This window comes from Vanacampus margaritifer, chromosome 2 (assembly GCF_051991255.1).
Source record: "Vanacampus margaritifer isolate UIUO_Vmar chromosome 2, RoL_Vmar_1.0, whole genome shotgun sequence".
Taxonomy (NCBI): domain Eukaryota; kingdom Metazoa; phylum Chordata; class Actinopteri; order Syngnathiformes; family Syngnathidae; genus Vanacampus; species Vanacampus margaritifer.
In genome coordinates, this window is record NC_135433.1 from 13,883,572 (window position 1) to 13,909,503 (window position 25,932).

Below are 25,932 nucleotides of genomic sequence, written 5' to 3' on the forward strand. Positions count from 1 at the left end.
AGTTACAAAAGTGATATATGTTTGTACGAACATGCCAGACGGGGGTATAGCTCAGTGGTAGAGCATTTGACTGCAGATCAAGAGGTCCCCGGTTCAAATCCGGGTGCCCCCTTCAGCGACATTTTATAGTTAAATGAATTGATAAATATGTCCTTTTTTATATTAATAAAACTTTTGCCCACATGCGAGGGCATTACAATACCACACTCGAGTGGCAGCTTTGCTGAAACATGCTAGAAGCTAAAATTTTGCCCGGCAACACAAATGATGTTGAACCAAATATGACAGATGGGGGTATAGCTCAGTGGTAGAGCATTTGACTGCAGATCAAGAGGTCCCCGGTTCAAATCCGAGTGCCCCCTTTAACTATAGTTTATTGTAAAATGAATTAATAAATATGTCATAGCTCCATTATCTAACATGCTTTTTCTTAAAAAATATGAAACATCAAGTCTCACCGATTTAGCTGCGACTGCAGCACTTCCAGTCTGGACCCGAGCTCGCTGGGCCGGTCCTCAGAACAGTGGACGGGCTGGAAGCCGGTGGTCCTGGCCGCAGACGACGAGCGTCTCTGGGCCTCTGTGTACTGGCTGGCCCGGTGGTCCGGCCAGTACCCATAAATGCCCGACATGCTGACCGGAACCGCTGCTGTGGAGACGATTTCAGGACATCAACTTAAACTTTGGACTTCAGTTTAATACACAATCTGCATGAAGTTCCTGTTCATTTATTGTCTTTTTAGAAAATAGCTGTTCTTATAATGAATAATTCATATTCATATTCTAGTGCTGTTTGACTATTCAGCTAAAATATAGGTAAATATATTGTACTGTATACTGTATGTTAAGGATGTGCAGTGTACGCTCTCCAAAGCCCAATCTTTCAAAGTTAATTAAATTCAAAGAAACAACAAATCATCAGCAATGTTAAACCAATTTCCGTAAATATTGTGTACATCTCTCATAAAATATGATTTGATACGTATCTTGATGCAGTGGTTGCAATACGATCCAATTAAGCAACAATTTTGCGAAGCATTTTTGACTTTGACTTCATTTGAGGAGCAACTTTTCTATTTTAGTAGAGCATTATATATATATATATATATATATATATATAGTTTTTATTTATTACTTTCAACTACAGCATTCAGTACTAAAACAAATACAAAAGAATAAAATTAATGAAAAGGAAAAATATCTATACCTAAAATAAATACTGAATGCTAAAATAAAATTAAATGTCAAAATAAGCATTTTAAAATGGAAAACATAATTTGTATTTTTGAAGTGCTGTTTTTTTTTACTACCAAACTAAAAATAATACAGACAACACAGACGCTAAAAGCACTGCAAAACTATTTTATTAAAATTTTATTTTGTTTTATTTTATTTAAGTGTTTGTTTGACTATACAGCTAAAATAGCGTGAAAATACTCTATGATAAAGATTTTGCTAATAAAACAAATGAATGAAACGTGCCATTTACAATTGTGAAAATGGAAAGAGTACAATAATATGAAAAACTAAATATAATGTAGATAAAACAACAATAATAAATTACATTAAACACTTTAGACGTTAGATTAAATAATAAAACAGAATAAAGTAGAATTGGAAAAAAAATACATTTGTACTCAAGGGCGGTTTTGACCACAAAGGTAAAATGTGGACATAAAAAATTGATGATATGGAAACGAAATTATGGTGAAAGAAAATTATATGTTTAGAGTGTATGGCAATGTATTTCCCATATCATAAGAATAGTTTGTAAAAAGCATGGATTGTGGCAGACTATTCACCTGAGTACGGTGGCCCAGCCAAGTCTACGGGCTTGGCCATCTCAGGGGCGGGTCTGCCGCGCGGCATGAGGTTCATTACGGCCGGCGGGTAGTCTCTGGCGCCCCCTGGCGGCGAGGGGTAGGACTCTCCCTTGCTGCCGCGCCTCACATACTTCCTCTCCTCGTCGCTGGACTCGGATGAAAAGGTGTCGCTGCTGCATTGCTCGTCCCAGCGCGGCGTTGCGACTTTGTGATGGTTGGACATCGGGCAAGACTGCTCGGGGTAGCTGTCCTCCCGGTCCATGCCATCTGAAGAAGGATAAAAAAAAAACTTTTTTTAAAGATGTATCAGCTAGGGGAGATTTTTTTTTTGTAAAGGTGGGGTCATCGCTCACCGGGTCGGTTGCGGCGTCGAGGAGAGCCTCGAGGAGAGCCTCTGTGGTGCCTGGTGCCACATTCAGAGTCCTTGCTCGGGGTTGGCAGGTTTACTCGATCTGCCTGATACAGAGCAGCTTCAGTAATGGCCACAAATACAAGCTTGGAGTGGAGCTGCCACACTTCCTGTGTCTTTACAGCCGTGGCCACTTTGTGGGCCTACTCATGATAGACATGTCTGCCACGTTTCATGTTGCCAAAATCTGATGGCACTCACATCTCTCAGGTTAAAGGTGACCTCCAGGTTGTGCCAGAAGGTGTCAGCAAAGTCGGGGTACATGTCCAGAACCTCCATCAGGTCGTCCCTCTGGATCTTGTGAAGGTCGCAGTACGTCAGCGCCCGGACGTCGGCGCTGGACTTGCCGGGCCTGCCGTACATGCTGACGGACTCGCCAAAGATGTCGTTCTTTCCTGGACAAGTGCAAAGAGAGGCCAAACAAAACAAAAACATTGTGGTGAATGTTCAACTGGAAAAGAACGCACTCGAGCAGGATTTTAGCGGAACCTCTATTGGTGATCAATGGTGCTGCCAAATGGAAGAATTAAATGGAGCTCTGCCCAAACACCCCTGGCGACGCAACACCACACAGCTGCATGTGTGTGTGTGCGTTTGTGTGTGCATGGATGTGTGTGTGTGTGTTGGGTACTTGCACATAGTACATTGTGAGTATCAAAATACATCTTTAACCAACAGATTGAGGATATTTTTGTGACGTGAGGACATTTTGGCCGGTCCTCACAACTCAAGACCTCTTTTTGAGGGTCAAGACTTGGTTTTAGAGTTTAGGTTTCAATTGGGTTATGGTTGAGGTAAAGAATGGGGGTAGGCAATTATTTTTGATGGTTGGGGTTAGGGGAACTGGCTCGGAAATGCATTATGTCTATGGATGTCCTCACAATTATATAAGTACAAGTATGTGTGTGTGTGTGTGTGTGCGCGTGTGTTTGTGAAGGAAAAAAAAAATCAAATTTGAATCAAATTTAGATTTAAATCAAATTAAATTTGAATTGAATCTCAATTAATTGCCTGAATTAAAGTACAGTAAAGAAAATATTTCAATTTAGATTCAATTTAAATTCAATTGTAATGTAATTTAGTTAAAATAAAATAATAAAATAAATATATATCACATTAAACATTACATTACATTATATCATATATAAAATAAATTACATTTAAACTAAATTTTTTTTAATGAACTTCAACTTGAGGGATTATGATTAGTACAGTAAAATTTATTTTAAATTAAATTTAAATTTACTGTAGGTTTAAAATTACATGACAGTATATTTGCATCACAGTCACATTTAAACAATACATTGACTCAATTCCCCCCTTGGAATTTAGTCAAATTTAAATAAATGTTTTATTTAAATTCATTTACATTTAAATGAAAAAAAGTAATTCTGTGGATTTCCCCTTGGGAAATACAATTTTGTACAATAAACAAATTCAATTTGTTTACCTATTTAATTGACCTTGCACAAAAAATAGTTGTGATGTCGCACTGACCTATTTTGGGTGGGAGAAGGAACCGTATTTGGTAACTTGAGTGAGTGCCAATTACGGTGTAAAAGGACAGATTAAACCCTCCGACACTGGGTTAAAGTGTCCTAAAGTGTTTTAGGACATATTAATCCCTAACCCTAACCTAACCATAACCCTTAGCTATAGTTTATTTTTAGAAACATACAATAAAAAAACAACACATCTGTAGAACGTCTAGAGGGGTGTATTTTTTAATTTTTTTTTTGAGAATTTGTTACATATGAATTTTTGCAACATTTAATGCTATGAGGACGTCTTCCAAAAAAATTATTCAGTGCACTTGCTCACCCTCCTCTTTTTCTAATCAGTTAATTACTTGCATAATTTAAAATGGATAAAAATGCCCACAACATTTTGACACGAACAAATATTCTGAAAGTCATACATAAACATTTATTAAATGCGTTACTTTAATGCAAGTAGTTATGTTTATTGCCCAAACACAATCTGTGCTACCTTTAACGTAACCATCTGCTGTAAACTAAAAGATCATCTGCAGTCAAAATTAATAGTGTGATTAATTTGCGTTAATACATGATTAATGAGATCATTCTTTTGTGATTAATTAATTAGATAACACTTTAACTTTGACAGCGCTAATAAATATATTAATGAATCAAATTGGATCTGAATCTGATCTATTCGATGACCAAAATGTGAAACAGAGGCTTCAAATCTCACAGATGTTGTAATTTATGTAGGATCTTACATTGAACAATACTGGTCCTTCCTTTAATTAGCTATTCGGTGGGTGCGTAACTTTTGGTGGAGTGCTCTGAATCCTAAAGGAAGCAGACATCACGCTCACCCAATATGGCCACCACCATGTCGTCTCGCAGGATCTCGATGGAGCCGCCGGAGATGAAATAAAGGGCGGTGAGAATGTCGCCGCTGTGCACCAAGGTGTCGCCGGGCGGGGCATGGGTGGTCTTGAAGCGGATGGCAAGGGCGCGCAGGCAACCTTTGTTGGCACCTCGGAAGGCTTTGCACTGCTGCATCAGCGTGCGGTTCAGGTGTAGGCAGATGTCGGCCTGCAGGCACTCGGGGAAGCCCTTTAACACCTGTTGGGAAACACCGTGCCGTGCCTTTAAAAAAAGTATTTTTTAATGTACATACGGATGGCTGGAACTTTAATGAATCTACAAATGACAACACTGAAAAATATAAAAACATAACAAAAAAAGGGGGGGTAGACACAAATTAAAATAAACAGCAATTAGAAAAAAAAAGCAAAAATGAAAATGAAAAAAAACCCCACAAAAAACGGAAATCGATAAATTGTGAAATTAAATACAAGACAAAAAAAACCACCAAAGAAATAACATAATATAAAAAAACAAAAAAATAAGAAAAAATCAACACAAATTCAGAACAAGAAAATTATAAATAAACTATAAAAATACAGAAACAAAAAAATACAGTAAAAATTAAAATTAATAAGGAGAAAAATATATATTTTTATAAACAAGAAAAAATGAATCTGAAAAAACTGAAATATGCTCAAATTATTTGTGTTTTGCTTTTTAAAACTATAAAAAAAATACAAAAACATAAAAAATAGAGTAAAAATGAAAATTAATTAGGAAAAAAACATTTTTCTAACAAGAAAAAAAATTCTGTAAAAAATGAAAATATACTCAAATTAAACAACAAAAAATACATTTATAAAAAAATAAGTAAATACAAGCAAATTGCAAAAATCATTAATAACTACAAAAACAAAATCAAATAAAGATAACACAAAATAAAACATATCTGTCCATCCATCCCTCAATTTTCCATACTGCTTATCCTGCAGAATATCTGAGTTGTCTACACCCTGGATTGGTCTCCAGTCAATCACAAGCATACCATTCACACTTACATTCATACGTCACCTACTCAGGTCAGTGTATAACTTTACCTTGAGTTGCTAACATAAAAACAACAAAAATCCAAAACATAAACACAAAACACGAACAAAATGCAAAAGAACCAGCATGCAGTTTATGATTGCGGCCAGCAATGAAGAGCAATCGTGAGAGTCATTTATCCTACTCACAGCGTTCATGTCGATACCGTTGGTGTAGGACCAGGCGTGCTGGAAGTATTCCTCCAGACGCTGCCGCAAGCCACCGGGGATTTGATGGAAGCGGATGAACTCTTTGACTCGCAGCATCTGCGTGTGGTAGCGCGCCGTGCCCGAGTACAGCCTCTGGATGATGGCCGACACGTTGCCAAAGATGCTGGCGTACATCAGAGCTGCCACACAGGAAAGTGCGAAGTTTCAAACAACTAAACAACAATAAATTTCCCACTTCACTCATACTCTTACTTATTTGTCCGCTCGAATTGCTGTAACTTTCATAAATGAGTACAGTGGATCACTGCTATTTGCAGTGAATAGGGACCAGGCTGCAGCACAAATAGTGAAAATATACATGTAATTGCATTTTTAAAAATTCTTGAAAAGCGGAGATAACCTAATAAAAACAACAACAAAATGTTTTGTTTTTTTATATTGAAATTTAGATCTACGAATAAGTTTTTCTGTGGGTGCTGAAACACAAGTATAGGTATCTGTGGATCCACGGTGCAATGGAAAAGAAAAATTTAAAGAAAAATGAAAATAATCAACAACAAAAAAAATATTTAAAAAAAAGGCAAGCAGAAATGATACACAAAAAAGAAGTAAATAAGAACGAAAAAAATACATTAAAACAAAAAAAAACAATATAAAAAAGGGAAACAATCTAAAGAAAAACAACCAAAACAAAATTGAAAATGATAAATACCAACAAAAACCCCCAATAAAAATAGCAAACAATAATAATAATAATAATAAGGAAAAAAAACTAAAAGAAAAACTATTAAAAAATTCCAATAAAAATCAACAAAAAATAAAAATAAGATATGTTAAAAAAAAAAAAAAACTAAATAGAGCTAAAATAAACATTTAAAAAAGCAAAACACTAATGATACTCAAAAAAAGAAGAAAACAAAAATGAGAAAAATAAAACAAAAACATGAATAACGTAAATATGATAATATAATAATACAAAGGGAAAATAAAAATTTAAAAATGCAAAACACAAATGATACTCAAAAAAATAAAACAAAAATTAGAAAAATAAAACAAAAAACTTGAATAATGTAAATATAATAATATAATAATACAAAGGGAAAATAAATCTAAAGAAAAACAACCAAAACAAAATAAAAAATGATAAACACGAACGATAAAAAAAAAGAAAGAAAAAATACGAAAAAACTCTCGAACAAAAACTGGAAAAAAAAATGAAATAAAAACAAAAAACAAATAATAATAAGATATGTAAAAAAACTCAACTAAATAAAACTAAAATAAAAATTAAATTAAGCAATTATCCCTTTTATCCGCACTCTTATGAAAGCGAGACAACCGAATGGGGTGGCATGGCTCAGTGGTAGAGTGGTCATCTCGCAACTCTGAGAGCGTGGAATTCAATCCCAGACCGGTGTGACTGTCAAAGGATCCTCCAGCAAGATAATGAACCCTCAGTTGCGCCTGAAGCTGTGTCATCAGTAGTCAAAATGTAAAGCGCTTTGAGGTGGAAGAACGCTACATAAATTAAGGAACAGAATGCGACAAACGCAAAGGTACTCACATCCAATGAGCATGACGCAGATGGAGAAGATCTTTTCGGGGTTGGTGTTGGGCGAGACGTTTCCGAAGCCGACGCTGGTGAGGCTGCTGAAGGTGAAGTAGAGCGCCGTGACGTACTTGTCCTTGATGGACGGCCCCGACGCCGCGTCGCTGTTGTTGTACTGCTTGCCGATCTGCTCGGCCAGGTTGTCCAGCCAGCCGATCTTCATGACGCCCACGCGCGCGGAGCTGGTGCGCTCCACGTTGCCGATGGCGTACCAGATGCACGCCAGCCAGTGGGCGATCAGGGCGAAGGTGCACATGAGCAGGAAGAGCACGGCGGCGCCGTACTCCGAGTAGCGGTCCAGCTTGCGGGCCACGCGAACCAAACGCAGCAGGCGCGCCGTCTTCAGCAGGCCGATCAGCGTGGTCGTCTGCGGCTAGGAGAGAGATGTCATCTTGTTATGACAGTCAACTAGGACTGAAGCTCTTGAATATTTTCAGAATGTATTCCGTCTTCTGATATACAATCGATTAATCAGACGAAAATAGAGTACATTATTGAACACCTATACCAATATAAAATGCACATGTGCGGTAGAGACATTATTTTGGTCCACTTCGGGTCACCAGCCTCATGTTATACAGTGTAGTATGTGTGACTTTGAATGTGTGTGGCTTTAAAAGGCAAACCATGACCTTGTGATGACATGTGCGTTAGCAAATGAGCAGACATGTGGCTGTTGTTAGCTCAGGTTAGCTTGGCTGTGCATTGAGTTGCAGAGCAATGGTTGTGGCTGTTGGAGATTGTTTGTATGAATGTGATTAGCACATGTTTATTTTGTTACCGTTTATTTATTCATGTGATCGAAAGCGCCATATCAGCTGTGGCATACTCAATTAGCTAGCATCGATACCTTGCGTTGGAGATTGTGGACATTGCTGTTGTTCTATGTTAGTTGGTTGTCCTTTGCAGTAAACACACATGTAGCCCTTTGTCTTCTTTTTTTTTTATGTGAAATGACCCCAAACTTTGTGTGTGCCACTGGGGGCAGTATAATACAGTCATGTAGACACAAGCAAAGAAGAGTATCACAATTACAGTAAGTGATTCTGTAAACTGCGGTCATAATTAGTTTTTTTTTCAGAGGATAAAGAATATATGCCAGTGAGTATTGTTATATTGTCTGCCTTCATGTTCATTGTCTAAAGCAGGGGTGTCAAACTCATATTAGCTCAGGGGCCACATAGAGGAAAATATATATTACCAACTGGGCCAGATCGGTAAAATCATGGTAGGCCTATATAACTTAAAATCAATGATATGCAGATTTTCGATATTCGCGGGACAGCCCTAAATTGTGGGGCACAACTGTAAATATATTGTCCCAAAAAATAACACAAATGCAAATGGGACGCTGCATTTTTATGTTGGTCTATGTTTTATTTATTTATTTATTCATTCATTCATTTCTTTAAAAAAAATGCAACTTAAAGTCGCGTGTCAAATAATGACATCCATAGCAATTCTGTGTATAGTTGCATTGTTCATCTGAGGATTGCTTGTGAAATTACAAATTTATATGCTTTGATTGTGACCGGCTGATTAATTGGTCAGACATTACTCCTTTTTTTTCTTTACTTTACAAAATCATCTTGCGGGTCAGATTAAACCCCTTTGCGAGCCTGATCCGGCCAGCGGCCCACATGTTTGACATCCCTGGCCTAAAGGGTTACAACACCAAAACTAGATAGCCTATATCGTTTTTACATGGTGTATTAGCATTATGCTAGCAGAAGGTGAAGTTCTGTGGTTATTTTACATACAGTACCTAATTTTATATTTTATTTGTGGTTTGATGATAAACTTCTACTGGCATTGGCATTAATACTGTATATGAAGGAATTGTTTACTATCTGCCAAACTGCTTGTTGTGACGTGAGTTGAGTTGATTGCCACCATACAGCACTCAGATCTCAAATGTTTGCTCTCAAGTCAAAGCAAAAAATTTTTTCAAATGACCCATATGTTGAAAACCTCTCAAGTCACTACCAGCGTATTTCCATTCCTTCCATACCTCCTCCGAGCCGGAGCGGAAGATGAGCAGGTCGAAGGGTATGGCGGCCACGATGTCGATGAGGAACCAGCCCTTGAAGTAGTGCTGGGCGATGCGGCCAGGGTGGCTGACCACTTCGTCGTTGTGGTTGACGTAGGTGGTCCGGAAGTTGATGAGGATGTCCACGATGAACATGACGTCCACCACCAGGTCCACCACGTTGAGAGGGTTGCACGTGTAGCCGCACGTCCGCCGCCGGTCCTCCTCCACCTCGTTGAGAAGAAAGGCGGCCGAGTAGGGTGTGAAGATGGCCGTGTAGATGACCAGCAGCAGGATGAGCCAGTCCCACATGGCCTTGAAGGGGCTGTAGTGCAGGACGGTCCAGCGGTGGATGCGCGGGGCCTGCAGCTTGTACTCGGGAAGCACGTCGGCGCCCAGAGACAGCACCTGACCGGGAAGGAATACATTAGCTCACTAGACATTTCATTAGGTACACCTGCACACTGTATGATCAAATCCAAGGCAACAAATGTGCCTTTTCGTGATGAATTTATCAGTTTCAGCCATTTCTAATATTTTGGGTACAAAACCGTAGAAACAGCAGTCACATTCCAGTGCACAATCAAAATCCGACGAACTAACAAACATATATTAATGAGGTTCGGGTTAAAATGAGGATAGGGAAGTAAATACAAAATAAAATAAATAAAAACTTCCAAAATAAAAAAGACCAAAATGCCCTAGCAAAAAAACTAAACAAAAATAATACAACAAATATAACTATGAATCCCTGCAAAAATCGGTTTTAAAATTATTATTATTATTATTATTATTATTATTATTATTATTATTATTATTGTGCTCAATGTTCAATTTTTATGTTTTTGATTGAGAAAGCATTAAAACAAATACAAATAAAGCAAAAACAAAGTGCAACAAAAATACAATATTGTCACCCTCTTAAAATAATAAGTAATTTTTTTGCATTTAAATCATCTCCTCATGATGCAAATGGTCTAATTTTTCGTTTCCTGAATAAACTGAAAAACTGACTTGGGCGATTATTTTAAGAAGGCGTCAATATGAAGAAAAAATACATCTAATAACAGCGGGGAAATGAAACTAAAATCGATGAAAAATAAAATAAAACATTTAAATAATAGGCAAGAAATATAAGAAAGAAATACGGACGGAAATTAAATAAGAAAACTAAGCTCTTGCATTGAGTTCATGAAATTGTTCAATATTGCAACGAAATGGCCACTGAATGCAAAAATACTAAAAAGCAAAATACAAAAAACATCACTTTATCAAACAGCAATTGATCAAGCTAGCAATACAGTTGTACACCACTATACTAATAATAAACACATTGCTACCTTCATAGCTCAATCAAAACTATTATGACATGGTTGGTCTCTTTGAAAAATTAGATATCTGCATTACAGCCCATGATACAAATACTCTTTGTATCTCAAACCCATTTTGAAGGTTCAGTATCCTACTGACCGGGATGACAACCAGAGTCTCCATCTGCACCCTGGCATCCTTCTGTCCACCACAACAGCACAAGAACAAACTCCTCCAAAGCCTCTGCAACGCCACCCGACTCGTTTCTTCGTCTCCTCTTTTTTTCTCCAGCCTCATTTCATGCTACAAGCTCCTTCCAATGTGTGTATGTACTGCCTGCTCAACGGTCCACAGTCAAAATGACAGGACCACGTTCATCTGCTTCTGTCCCGACCACGTGACCCCATTTTGGTTTCGACAGGCAATAATCGCTGACATTGATTGATCGCCAGGCAATGGAGTGATGAGCTCAACTGACAGGAGTCCCAAATCATGCACAGCCTGTAGCCTTAAGGGCCCCTAGTGAGCTGCAGGGCCCTGAAATTCATTGAAATGTAGAAAAACTTCAATCAAACACGTCACTAACATGTTCAGTATGACAAGATGACAATACATGACGAGAAAGGCGGACATCTTGCGACCGGGAATAATCTTGAATTTGTGGGAAATGGTATTATTGATCAGAGAGCAAAATGATGTCATTTATATAATAGTTAGCAGTTTGCAGTTAGGCTGCATGAATCAGATCCTTTTCATGTTCTGGCCAGGATTTGCATTGTACTTTGCATGATGTCATCCGTCACAAAGAAGCTCAACTGCTGCCTCCGACTCACAGAACCAGGGAATTCTCTCCCAGGAACCACAAGAAGTGTATTAATGTTCTGTTTCCACTTGTCGAGCTCCTAGCTGAAAATAACCGCCTTCAATAAAGTCAGACACATTATAAAATGGCCAGCGTGTTGGGAGCTTGACTATTTTTTGGGAACAAATCGAAATAAGGCCAGTTAGGGGTCAGCGAAAGGACGTTTGTTGAGAGAAGCGTGTTGGTGTCGGTTTGAAATCTGGTTAAGAGACACACGGGGCCTCATAGGGGGCGCCGATGGGCTGCTGTGACCTGCTGAATACATGCGGAAGTGCGACATGCTAATGAGAGCGCAAACACAAGGTTCACTCATCCAACAAGTTATTGATGCGCTCTGTTTTGTAATCAGCACCAAAAGTCCCGTACGTGGCATGCAACCCGTCAGCTTGTTATAATTAACATGGCACCAGTTCATGACTGCATGGGCATCTTGTTAGCCTGACTGGAAGAAAACATCATTGATGCATGACAGCTTGGGAAGAGTTAATTGTGGGGCAACAAAGCTCCCCCAAAAATTATATATATATTTTTTTTTTTGGGGGGGGGGGTGGTTGATGGCTACAAAAAAAAAAGCCAGCATGAAAATTAACCAGGGTAAACCAGAGATACCAAATCCAAAGCAACAATTTTGGGCAAGAAAACTAGTGCCAAGTCAAAAACTTCCATTTTTGGCAAGCAAACCTGAGACAACAAGCATCAATTTGGGCAAGTACTGTAATCCTGGGACAACTAAGTCAAAACAACAAATCTGGCAAACTAAGAAAAAAAAAACATGAATGAGCTCATGTGGTCACATGGCAACAACATATCCTGACTTCCTCTTGCTCACCTGTCAGCTCCGCATAAAAAAGAAGAGCATCTGAAGAGCACTTAAGCAGTAAATAAATCAGGTGTGTGTGTGTGTTTGTAAATAAGAATAAAAGTACTCACAGGCTGTAGTTTCTGTTTGAGGCTCATGTTGAAGTGCACTTCATGCTAACCAGAGAGACAGCAACCTCTGTCCGTCCATCTACATCGCTCCCTCAAATAAATTCCTCCCCCCTTGCTTTCTCTCTGTCCCTCTCGATCTCCTGCATTAGGCCCAGCCCAGACATTAAAAATGGCCTCCATGTGACATTATGACATCACAAGCACCGCTGTGATCCATGACAAAATGACTGATAAACTGAAGGCAACAAAAGTCTAAACTATAGTTAGGACAAGTAAACGGGGGACAAAAAGCCAATTTTTTGGGGGGGGGAAGTACCATTCAGAATGGCCTTTTATGGTGGGCAGTCTAAGGCACACCTGTGCACTAATCATGGTGTCTAATCAGCATCTCCATACGGCACACCTGTGACATGGGTTGGATTGTCTCGGCAAAGGAGAAGTGCTCACTACCACAGATTGAGACAATATTTGTGAACAATATTTGAGAGAAATGATGATATTGTGTACACGGAAGAAGTTTTAGATCTTTGAGTTCATCTCATAAAAAATAAGAGCAAAAACAAGTGTTGTGTTTGTTGAGTGTATCTGTACAATTTGGAATGGCGCATTACACTCACCAGTCACTTTAATAGGTACCGCAGCAAAAGAGAGTCAATTCAATAGCTTCCCTGAAATTCAAAATTTTGACTGACAGTAACTCAACAATGATTCACCCCCCCCCCCCCCTATACAGTCACCATAATTAAGCTTTCGAGAGGGACACAATACTAGGAACAGAGGTGGCAAATCCAGGTCCAGATAGTAAAAACCCTGCCACAGTTTGGCTTTAGCTCCAGGTGCTAGCTAGCGAGCTCCCTCGGTTGCTAGGGAGCTAGCTAGCTAACATCTATCTATCTATCTATCTATCTATCTATCTATCTATCTATCTAGCTCCTGGGGCTAAAGCCAAACTGGCAGGGTTTTTACTTTCTGGGCCTGGATTCACCACCACTGATTAGAAACAGCTCCATTACATGGCAGACGGGAAAACATTTAAATGTATTGAATGGCAAAATATGAGACAATAATGTCATGATAAAGAGCAGTGTTGCAGTATAAAATCTGAATTTGAATAAAGTGAATTTACTGTCACTTACAAATAAAATCCTCACATTTCCTCTGTGGAAGCAAGGGGGTGCCATGTACACACACGCACACACAATCACATGCACGTACGTACGCACACACATAATCCCAGTCTTTCCTACTCATCACGCTATGCAGACCAATCGATAGCAGCGAGGATCAATGGCAACCTTCATTTCGCTTTGCAAGGTGCCAATCGAAACTCAATTAAGCAGCCGGCAATTTTTATAACGTGACGCAACAATAACTAACGTAAAGGCAATTTAACGCCATCGTCACTGTGACGCGGCTGCGTTAGCCTGCAAGGTGTATTCATGTAAACGCTGTCCTCCACATCCATTAGCCCAAGAGACCAAGGTCACGCACTCCCAGCCGGCCAGACCAACGTTACTCGATGGGCGCACACAGACACCACGCTCTAAGCTCGCGTTTGGCAAGTCAACAAGGAGAAGCAACATTTCAAAAATAATCATTTTTGCTAAGCGAACCAGGGTCAACAAAACCAAAACAAAAATGGGAGGTGACAAAGAGAAAACGGATAAAGAAACTGGAGTCGGCAAAGCCAAATTGATAAGTCAACAGGGTTTCTAAAGTCGAACAGCCAAATAAACAGGAGGCCATAAAGTCAAATGGACATGCAAAGTGGGCGCAAAAAGAAAATCCAACAAGCTCTGAGCTAAATCCATTTTACTGGCACACGGCTGCTTTCCTTGATATTACAAGAGCTTTCTTGTGTCGAGGTGGTTTTGACACTGTCGCGGTGTGGAGGCGACACATTGTGCACGGCGTGAAGACACGTGTCACACCTCAGGTGAGATTATTTCTTGCCGCACATCATCTCGCACCCCTGCCGAGAAGCCAGAGGCGGCCCTCCATTTATAGACATACCCGTGTGTGTGTGATTGCATGAGAGCAGTGATACTTAATGACCTGAACCTGTCACACAAACACAAGCATGTATGCACATGCACGCACACGTACACACACACACACACACACACACTCGCACACAGTGAGAGGAAAAAGGACGTGAGAGTTAGAGTTGTTCTCACAGTTGGTAGTGGAGGAGTAGAAATATAAATGTCACTTTCACTTCCAGCTAAAAGAAAAATGACAGCGAGGACACTCAAAAGACCTCTGCCAAGGCTCGGACATTTGTCCTTGGCCAAATCGCTGAATGTAGGACCTTAAAAGGTAGAACAGCTCAAACCTGATTCAAAGAGATCAACATGTAATAAGATCCTGAATGAAATACGACAAAGCTGTGTTTGACCTTTTTCCACGAGATTTTTGATGTTGTTCGGTATTTACACTGACGTTTCTCAGTCTGGATCAGATCTGGACTAAAACTTGGTTTGATATGTTTTGGCAAATCTCCCCAGTGTGGAACTAATAAATGTTATCTTAATTTGTCTTATACACACTTTAGGTTGTAAGAACAAATAACAGACCTCTGCCAAGGCTCAAAAATCTCTCCTTTGCCAAATCAACTAATATTACAGTTTACAAAAGGCAATTTCCTTTCACACAGGATATGTAGTATAATTGTTTGAAAAAAAACTTGAATTGTGTGTTTTGAAGTTTTCTGAAAATGTTCAAGTATGACTTAGGCAAACTCCCTGGCAGAGATAACAATGACTTGTGATCTCACCTGTGTTACCTGCGTCACTTTCTCAGTGACATTCTGTGTTCTGTCTTTGACTTTGCTGGGCGCGATGATCTCGATCTCGCCGGGCGAAGGCGGTCTGACGCGATCCGAGCCGAAGGTGAGCGTCACCTGCGGGATGCGCCCAATGGCCCGATGCTTCATCAGGTCCGAGTCTGAGGTGGAGTTGGCCCCGCTCGGCTTCAGATCTACATAAAGCAAAATATGTCTTTGGTGTTGCTATCTCTCTCAAAGTATAAAGCATTGAAATATATTGTTGTCTTTTTGATTTCTTTTCTCTGTGAAAAACAGAAGATATTGTTGTTGCTTTTGGCTGTTCACTTTTTCATTTTCTTTTTCCCTGTCCCCTCCAAAACAGGATTTTAGCAGGTGTCATTGCTGTGGTTTCTCTTTGATTATGTGGTTTTTTGTCATTCTTAAGTCTGTTATTTTTTTTTACTATATTATTATATTAAGGCCTTAAAGTGCGCTTCTAAGACTCACTGTTAGTCCGGGCTTCTCCGGGGCGAGCGCTCCACTGTGCTTTCATCCCGTCAATGTCATCCAGAGACGAGGCGCGTCGCAGGCTGCGGACGCTTTCCCGCGAGCTGCTTCGGGACAAGGACCCCCTGGTTGCCGGCAGGCCCGGGTCCAGGCAGTCCGTCAGCAGGGAGCGACGCTTGGCGGAAGGATGGGCGGCGGGAGAGGGAGGGTCCAAGTCTTGTTCTATGAGGGCTTCAGTCTCGGACTGCATGCAGCTCTCCTTAGACGGGATGCGGAAATCCTTCAGGGGGACTTCCTCACTGTTGGGCTTAAGAATATACATACAATATATATATATATATATATATATATATATATATATATATATATATATATATATTAGGGGTGGAACGGTTCACAAATTCCAAGGTTCGGTTCGGTTTTCGGTTTTCGGTTTTGTGCTCACGGTTTTCGGTTCAGTTCGGTATGCAGTTTTAGAAAAACTAATTATGTCTTGGAGTAAAAAGTGACAGTATATATTATACAAAGCTAATTATTATATATATTTTTAGACCTATACCAGTACAAGTACTCAACCCTTGAGTAGTCACCGATACCAAGCACAGATACCACTAGTACTTTTGATATGTAACCGCCCCCAAAAAACAAACAAACAAACAAACAGACAAAACAAAACAATGACAGATAGTTTTAAAGTAAAACCTATTGCATTTTTCCTTAAAATTGCATGAAATTAATGGCAATTTTCTATTTTATCATTTCTAGTTCCTGATCACAAAACGGCCACAAGATACTGGTATCAGAAATTCCTTTTTGATTTGACGAACCAAATCAAATAATGACGTTTTAAAATGCATGGCATCTTTGAATCATATTGCACCTCATGTATCAGGCTACGTATCGAATCGTCTTTTGTGAGAGATGGACTGAGGATTTGTTGTTTCTTTGACTTTAAAGACCCAAAAGTTACAGTCGTACCATAGTGAATCAAATCATAATCTCACTGAATTAAACCGAAATGAATCATTTTAAAATGGTCACATCCTTGAACCATATCACATGCCATACATTGAGAAATGCATCGAATCTTCTTTTGTAGAGAGATGTACACTCCTAACATATTATACCAGTATAAAGCTTACAGTTACAATCTTTCCCGACTTTCCTTATTTCCTTGCCCTGCCAACTTCATGTGTCATCCACGGGCAAGTAATTTTGTTTTTTAGCTTTAATTACTTTTTTTACACTTGCATAACACCAGGAGCCTCCCTTACTAATGACTTTTTAATATATGCAAACTCACTTCATTGTGACGATTAGTTATGCTAAATTTGCTACTTATACTCTCGATTTAGCCAATGACAGCCTGTGATGGCTCCTCAGCTGAATGTTTTGTTTCAAAAAAGTTTGGAACACTGGTGAGCGTGAGGCAGCAAAAGAAAGGAATGTGAGTGTGCGCGCGCGCGTGTGTGTTGTAATGTGTCCGACGTGACGGAGTATGTTTCCGGATTGCTTTGCTCATGGATCCTATCAGGAAGTGACATCCCTAAAAAAAACACAGCAGAGACGTCCAAACATGAGCGAGCGGCTCATTTGTTTTTCATTTTCCTCTTTGATGGCTTTTTCCCTTTAAACAATTCCCTGCAGCTGTTTAATGGCACTTTCACATGGAATTTCGTGAGAACGGACCACTAAAAGTCAGACTTTGCAGCATTCCCCCCCCCCCCCCAATAAAAACTGAGCGTTATTACATTTATTTATTCTATAAAAAGTTCTCTTACCTGCAAGTAGTCCACCACTACACCCTCAAACTGATCTTTGGAGAGTGACTGCCGCCGCCGCATGGAGCGCAACACTGGCAGTCGCATCTTCAACCTGCGATTCTGACCTGAGAGAGAATTAAGAATTGCAATTAAGTTCAAGCAACAGAGGCTTGAGAAATTTGCTAGAAAGCGAAAAAAAAAAAAAAAAAAAACTACACTAAAAGTGTGACAAAATCAGAAGCATTAGATTAGAAAGCGACAAATGCAAGACACAGGCAAGGTTATTTTAGTTAACGAAAACTAACGAAAAAAATTCAAAAAACAACTTCGTTACCCCCCCCCCCCCCCGCGAAAATGCTGAAAAAAACCCGAAAACTAATATAAAATACATAAATACATTTTACATTTACAAAATTATCTAAAACTATCTATTATTATAAAGAAAATGTCCTTCGTTTTAGTCTTTGCTAATTAATTCAATACATGAGCCTTGGGATTAATTTAAATGTGATTTTAAGTCGATCTATTTTGATATTAACCTGAATAAAGACGTTTGAAAGTGTGTCAGACAGAAGTGACGTCATCTAGCAGCAGCCAATAGAAAAGCACCTTCAGATGACATCACCCCTAGATGACAATTCGTGCTTGACTTTTGGCTCCAATGGCTCGGTTTGCCTGATTTTTCATTTAACTGCGATTTAATTGCGACGCTAGGTAAGAAATGTGTCGCTTTTTTTATTTTACCATGGTGATTATTAAATATTGCGCACAAGTAATACACATAAAAAAAAACTAATCCTGACACTAACTAAAACTAAACTAAAATTATGCATCTTTTAAATTACTAAAACGAATAAAAACTAACAGAACCACACTGAAAACTAATTAAAACTAACTCAATTTTAAAAAACAAAACGAAATAACAACTAACTAAAATGAAAATTCCAAAACTATATTAACCCTGGACAAAGGAAAGGAGAACAAATAAAAAACAACAACAGATGACAGAAAATGACTAATGGAAAAAAAAAGGGAGACAAAATTAGATTCAAGCGGTAACAGGCAGCAATGGAAAAAAAATACAAGATGAGATTAAGTCAAAAGCTATTGCGACAAGGAGTACAAACATGACCAAAAAAATGTGATAAAAGAAAGGCCAAGCTCAACAAAAAAATTTATAAAGCAAACAAAAGTAAGAAGTTAAAAAGCAGCAAACACTAACTTAATGAGACAAAAATCACAAAACTTGTAAAAAGAAAAGAAAAAGTGAGACAAAAGAAAATAGAAAGTGAAAAAAAACAGGAAAAAAAGAAACAAGTAAAAAAAGAAGAAAAGTAGAAAACCACACAAAAAATACGACACAAAAATGACTGAACTAGACAAAGTGAGACGTGAGAGGATAGAAAGCAACAAAAACAAAAGCAAGGAGAGAGCAACAAGTCAAAAGGACAAAAGTAGAAAAGAGAAGGGGGCGAAAGTCAACAGTGGGACAAAATGAAATACAAAAGGCTAGAAAGTAACAAAAATTAGACAAAGATGAGAAAATCGAGTTAAAAACAAACATTACAGTACAGTACAGTGGTGCCTTGAGATATGAGTTAAAGCTCCCATAGTATGAAAATGCACTTTAGTGGGGTTTTCTATGAATAATATGCATCTCCGGCCCGTCTACAATCCAACCAGGCATGAAAAAATCCGTCCGCGACTTCTTTAGCTTTCTCCTCCTTTCTAAAATGTGTGTTTCAAACGGGCAGATTCAACTTCCGTGACTTAGTGACGTCCAAAAGACGCGGAAGTGCACTCAAACCCGCCCCCTCGGGTTAGTGGCACCCCCTCTGGTAAAGGTTTGTCACGCCCACTGAAATTCGACAAGCTAGCTGCGCCTTTCTATTTCTCCCTACAAATGCTCCGTGGAGAGGAGAAATAATGATCAGGAAAAAGTGGTTGCTTGCTATCCTTTCTAATAAGAGATGTGCACCTTCTACCATATTACTGGTGTATATTTAGTGCCTAAAGTGGGAGCTACATTTTTTGTGTGGAGGTCATTTGGTTCCAAGAGGTCAGATATGATAAAGCAGACGGTGGTTGGATAATATGAAGCGGTTGTGTGTTGTTTTGTCAAGATGCAATCCGCAGTGGTTAATTTGCCGTGACTGGCAACTCGCCACCTAGTTGACATGACTTTGTGATGCTAATCGGCCGCTAAGTGGTCTTGACGACCGCGCAGTGGCCTAAATGTGCACATTTATGTTATTCATAACCGCTTGTAAATGTCTACAAGCATTCACGGCAAATCGCAGGCATTCACGGCAAAATAACGTTCGCGGAAGATTTGCAGGTTTACGGCAAAATAACCATTGCCTAAACAATCACAAACTAACGCTTCAACAACGTCTCTGTAGTAACGTTATGCTACTTTTTCTTATGGTAAAATGTTATGCCACTTTTCCACATATTAAAATAGTTCTCAAATGTGTAAAAGACATGTCTCTATTTTTCTTTTCTTCTGCTCCCATGGCCAGTCGTTTCCATTCACAACATGAGCACATGACTACCATGACCGAAATCACTGCCCCTTCAAGACAGAAGGGTATGGCCTAGGTCAGACGGGGCAAACCCCGGCCCGCGGGCCAAATACGGCCCGTTATGCGTTTCAATCCGGCCTGCCGAACTTATCCAATAAGGCTAGAAAGAAATGCAAAACTTTTTTTTTTTTTCCCTCTCTCAGCTCAGTGGACGAGTGGTTAGAGTGTCCGCCCTGAGACTGGGAGGTCTTCGGTTCAATTCCCGGTCCGGGTCATACCAAAGACTATAAAAATGGGACCGATTGCCACTCTGCTTGACACTCAGCATGTCAAAAATGGGTGGGCCAATGGAAAAAAATTCTTTAACTTTACGCCTTGAATTGAAATCTATTAATAATAGATGCAGTCACCAGGTTTGACAGATCACAGTGTACTGTATGTGCTATTATAATCTATTTACATTTCTCCTCCCACTTTGCCAAATAGTGTGTAAATGCCGCATCTTGCAAATTCATTGAGGCAAACGTACTACCTGGATTAGGGCTATTTTATAATAATCATAATTATAATAATAATACATTTCATTTAAAAACAGCACCTTTCAGAACACCCAAGGTCACTTTACAAAGCATAAAAACACAGCAAAAGTTGAGCTAAAACAATAAAAATGAAGCTATTGGAAAAGCTGTTTTAAATATGTGGATTTTGCACATTTGAAAAACGCAGTCCTAAGTGCACACTATAAGTAAATTGGGTTGTACATTTATCTGTGTGTTTTTACTGTGCTATGAGGTCCAAAGGCTCCTGGTCCGGCCCATCTGTCAAAATTTCAAACCCATTGTGGCCCGCAAATCAAAAAGTTTGCCCACCCCTAAAACAGGCTGTTTTGAACAGAGCGTTTTTTTGGCTGATTTAGGGACAGCAAAAATATTAGATCCAAAGTCAATTTTGACGAATGCATTACACAGACATGTCTTTTCCACATTTGAGAACTATTTTAGTATGTTGAAAAGTTGAATAATATGAGGCCATTAAATTGTTCAATGAACACACTCGTGACTCGAAACACGGGTCTCTCCAGCATCTCATGTAGACACAAACAAAGAAGAGTTTCACGCCATAACTGCATGCGATATTCAATCATATTTCTTGGCCTATTTTACATCGTGTGTTCATATTCATCTAGCAGAAGAAAAAGTTGTGTAGTTGTTGAAATACACCATTGTGTAATTATTTGTATTTTATATTTAGTTTGCAGCATCAATAAACAGCTTGAGGCCTTTTTTTTTGTGTTCACTCTTTCTAAATCAAAGCCCCCCAAAAAAATTGGTCAAACGACAGTCCGCATCTGGAAAAAGTCGTATCACGAGACACCACGGTGGAGAGTAAAAGAAAAAAAAAATGATGTAAAAAAAAAAAAATGAAAGTCCTCACAGTTGAGCCAGCCTTGGCTGACTCGCTGCCTGAGTCGAGATTTCTTAAGCGTGGGGTCGACGAGCTCCTGGAAGTCCAGGATGAACATGATGACGACGCCTTCCTCATTCTTCACCGGAACGATGTCCACCGTGCACGGCCTGCATGTGCCTGTCATTTGATGACACGATGTACTCGTTAACAACACGGGAGGGGGGAGGTCACATATTTCCCAGGTACAAGCAAGGCACATGTCATGTGACCTTCAAGTTTCAAGCAAGTCCCAAGTTAGTGTGGGGGGAGAAACAATAAAATCATACAAGTTTGCTCAGCGCAACATATATTCGACTGATAAACTATTTTTTAACTGATTATAATGCAAAAAAGGGCTTTTTTCACTTAAAAAAAAATATATTGTTTCAAGATTGCACTAGTGTGTCTAATTTCTCACCTAATTGTCTTCTCCTTTAAATGCCGAACTAAGAGTAGTTAAAGACGAGCTAAACTGTCAAGCTAGCAGTTCACACAGCTAGCTTGCCTGCCTTTGACAAATGAAAGTTCACATAGATGTCGTGTCTTTTTATCTTTGATTTGCAATATTGACATGTTGCTATACTGCCATTTTCCAATTTCATCAAAAAAATAAATCGGAGTCCAATATTGTAATCATTTTTGGAGCTGCTTCCGTGGCACTTGCTCATGGAGGTGGAGCCTCAGCCCAATTGCTTTGACTCTCGTGGATGGATTTTGAAGTTTACAACATGGATGGCACACATAACTTTTCTTTCAAGATTATTTAAAATGATTTTACTTTTAGTTGATCAAGTATTGTATTTTCTATGCATATTTTGTACTTTTGTGACAAATTTATTATTATTATTATTATTTATGACAATATACTGTATAAAATGTTTGTGTGAACCCATGCATTTCCTTTTTCAATTTTCTGTGGTCTACGATTGCATGTTTTGCACTAATATTGCATTTTTGTGTCAGACTTTTTGTGGCCAACTATTACTTTTACTATTATTATTATTTTTATATTGCACTTTGGTGGTGAAATATAAAACTTGTGTGACAATTGGCGCATTTCTGTGTCAAAATACAACTTTCATGGTAAGCTATTACATTGGAGAACTGTACACAATTAAAGTCATTTTTTGACAAATATTTTTTTAAACGTGACAATATATATAACCTTTTGTGGCTAAATAAGTTGTACATTTGCGGCCTAAGTTGTTTATCGATAACGGTTAGAGGGGGCACTTGGATTTGAACCAGAGACCTCTTGATCTGTAGTCAAACTCTCTACCACTGAGCTATAGCCCCACAAGGAGTTTCATGCTGATTATGGACCAGATGTGACAAAAAAAAAAAAAACCTGTACAGCTAAAAATAAAAACAAGGCATGCATGCAGGCATTTTTTCCCCCCACCATGTTAAAAAAAAAAAAAAAAAAGTCAAGTTAAGTCAGATGTTGCCTTCTGAAATCACACGTAATTAACTCAAAAGGTTTGCAATTCCTTCATATCATTAAATAATTTATCGGTTAATTGTAAATACCAAGACAGCTCAGGTAGGGTCCAGCACGGCCACGACTTTAGTCAGGATAAGCGGTTCAGATAATGGATGGATGCCCTAAAATAAAACTATTAGTAAAATATGCATAATCCAAATATATATATATATATATATCCATCCATCCATCCATTTTCTTGGCCGCTTTTTCCTCACAAGGGTCGCGGGGGTGCTGGAGCCTATCCCAGCTGGCTTCGGGCAGTAGGCGGGGTACACCCTGAACTGGTTGCCAGCCAATCGCAGGGCATGTTAAATATTTGGTTGGATATTTACAATTTAATATTTATAGATAATTCTTAATATTTTATTATTTTATATTATACACACACATTTGAACTTGTTTTTGTAGACCACAATCAAATTTGTGAACACATTTTGTGACAATATGTATCTTTTTTCAGTCAAGATACAACTTTGGTGGCAAATGATTAAATTCTTAGCACCTAAATTGTCAGTAAGTTGAGGGCTTTAGGACCCAGATGCGGGAATGCAGAGCAAGGAGGCAGAGGTGCAGTCCAAAAAGAGGTTTTAATTTCTAATCAAAAAGCTAACTTCAAAGAACAAAATAAACTGAACTAACAAAACATGAAGCTAAACATGACAAAACAACTTAGGCAAAACTAACAACATGACATGGATCCTGATAAGGCAAAAAAGGTCAGCGTGCCGTGGCGAAAGACTTACGACAGTGGCAACAGCAAAAAAAAAAAAAATGAACCAACACAGACAGGGGGGAGACAACCGACTAAATACACCAACACTAATGACATAACAAGACACACCTGGCTGAGGGCACTGATTGGATGACACATGAGGGTAATGGGGACACAGGTGGAAACAATCAGGAGTCAGGGTTGACACACACACCACACGAGGAAGGGCAAGTGACCAGAAACGAGAGGAGTGAGACTTTTCACAATAAAACAGGAAATGACAAGACAAGGGGAAAACAGAAGCTAAACATGACAGGGAGTAAACAAGACTGAAAATAAACATGACATAAATATTGTAATGTGGCAAATATTTAAAAAGTGAGTGAATCGCCTTTTGCGGTAACAGGTCTTGTGAACTAGTGTGATCATATACACATATTTTAGGAACAGAGAATATTCATTGAAGGAATAATGAGGGGGCACACCGAGAGGACCTCTTGATCTGCAGTCAAATGCTCTACCACTGAGCTATACCCGCCCTCCTACTCCACTAGAAGTGGAATAATATGTCCAAAAGGAACCAGCCCAGAGCAGCAATTTGATGAGTAGATGAATACGTTTTTTGTACCTTCCTTGGCGTAGTAGAGGATCTCCACCTTGCGCTCCTCGGAGCCGAGCAGGGCCTGAGCTAGCTGCGCCAGGGCGCTCTTCATGGTGCCGGGCCCCACCAGGAACTGGCAGGTGCACGGCTGCTGCATGATCTCGGCCCGCGTGAAGCCGAACATCTGACAGAAGGCCTCGTTGCAGAAGATGATGCCGCAGTTCTTCATCTGCGCGTTGGCGATCACAAACTTGCGATCTGGAAGGACCACATGTTAGGACTTAGCCTTATTTGGAGATTTAGATTGATTTGGATGTGTGTTTTGTTTTGTTTAGTTTTTGCTAGTTAGAAGAACTTACTCATGAATTTTTGAACTAATGTACACATTTTTTAATAAATTTTTAAAAAATAAAAATAAGACATTTTGTGCCCCGATATTAAAGTTATGTGATCAAATACTGGTGTATTTTTTTTGTATCACTACTACAATTACTTTTAACTACTACTGTAAAATAGTCTTACTATTATGTGAAAACGAGAATGTAACCCTTAGCATTAGCAAGCTGTAGCGCCCTAGTTTTGGGCAATTAGCTTCAATACTTGCTTATTAAAAGGCAGGTGTCCTCATTAAATTGACACATGCTTAGTATTTATCTTTTGAGCTCTACTACTTTTACTACTACTAGTAGTAGTACTACTACTACTACAATTACCACTGTAAAATTATTTCACAAGATGAAAAAGAGAAAATAAACCTTAGTATATGAGCCTTTCAACATTCGTCACCTTTGAGACTTCTACTTTTTTTTTTCAACAAGCAGACAGTGTACATGCAAACAACAAAACATGTTTGCATTTAATGAGCACCCAGTGGTAACATAACATAACAGCATGATTCAGCTATCAAACGGACTGTAACTATTTAACAAAAGGTCACGATTTGATTCGCTACCGATTAATCCCGATGCGAATCTATAAATTGATTATTGCGATTTTTTTTTTTACTCAAATTTAGAAAATACTTATCAGTAAACTTGTATATGTGTACTGTAAGATTTGTATGAAAATGTATTTATCTGAAAATTCAGGCTTATAACTGAGCCACTGCATTTAACAAACAGGTTGCAGTCTGTTTCATGTATGAACAGCACTGAAATAAAATATTAAGGCTTAATGTTCCATTAATATAACATTCTTCCATGCTTAATGTGTGAATCCTAACCCTAAGTAAGACGTTTTGTTGAATATTCCCATAAAAAGTGTATGTTTAAAAATCGATTCGGCCGCATATCGAATCGATTCGAGAATTGCGCGCTGTAATATCGCGATATATTGCCGAATCGATTTTTTCTAACACCTCTAATATATATTAAGAAAATGGATGGATGGATATATATGTTTTTTTTTTTTTTATGGAAAACCTTTTTAGAGACTTAGCATTGTACTTGCATTTTAATGATAGCTGAATGATAGTGATGAGAACACCAAAGGCCCTTTATAGTAATATTGACACATTTGCTAGCTGTAGCTCCCTACCTATGGTATAGCGCCATTTTTG

The 25,932-nt window shown here is 38.8% G+C and overlaps 1 protein-coding gene and 2 non-coding genes across 5 annotated transcripts in view; 2 read left to right on the forward strand and 1 right to left on the reverse strand.

The window, feature by feature from the left end:
* Nucleotides 1–25,932, reverse strand: part of kcnh6a (potassium voltage-gated channel, subfamily H (eag-related), member 6a) — a 30,228-nt gene that overhangs the window by 2,107 nt on the left and 2,189 nt on the right. The window contains exons 2-14 of one of the 3 annotated variants that reach the window (XM_077559390.1): nucleotides 24,402–24,632; nucleotides 21,564–21,713; nucleotides 17,623–17,729; nucleotides 15,842–16,148; nucleotides 15,344–15,546; nucleotides 9,447–9,872; nucleotides 7,391–7,808; nucleotides 5,806–6,005; nucleotides 4,573–4,825; nucleotides 2,433–2,626; nucleotides 2,176–2,278; nucleotides 1,802–2,089; nucleotides 459–645 (exon numbers count right to left, since the gene is read on the reverse strand). In XM_077559390.1, coding sequence (XP_077415516.1) covers nucleotides 459–645; nucleotides 1,802–2,089; nucleotides 2,176–2,278; nucleotides 2,433–2,626; nucleotides 4,573–4,825; nucleotides 5,806–6,005; nucleotides 7,391–7,808; nucleotides 9,447–9,872; nucleotides 15,344–15,546; nucleotides 15,842–16,148; nucleotides 17,623–17,729; nucleotides 21,564–21,713; nucleotides 24,402–24,632 — 3,067 coding nt within the window. Of the gene's footprint in view, nucleotides 1–458; nucleotides 649–1,801; nucleotides 2,090–2,175; nucleotides 2,279–2,432; nucleotides 2,627–4,572; nucleotides 4,826–5,805; nucleotides 6,006–7,390; nucleotides 7,809–9,446; nucleotides 9,873–15,343; nucleotides 15,547–15,841; nucleotides 16,149–17,622; nucleotides 17,730–21,563; nucleotides 21,714–23,804; nucleotides 23,817–24,401; nucleotides 24,633–25,932 lie in introns of those variants that run through there. The other 2 variants (XM_077559388.1, XM_077559391.1) reach the window with 2 other exon arrangements.
* trnac-gca (transfer RNA cysteine (anticodon GCA)) lies at nucleotides 41–112 on the forward strand. Its single transcript has one exon. It is a non-coding gene; the product is annotated as a tRNA-Cys (tRNA).
* trnac-gca (transfer RNA cysteine (anticodon GCA)) lies at nucleotides 291–362 on the forward strand. The gene has a single exon. It is a non-coding gene; the product is annotated as a tRNA-Cys (tRNA).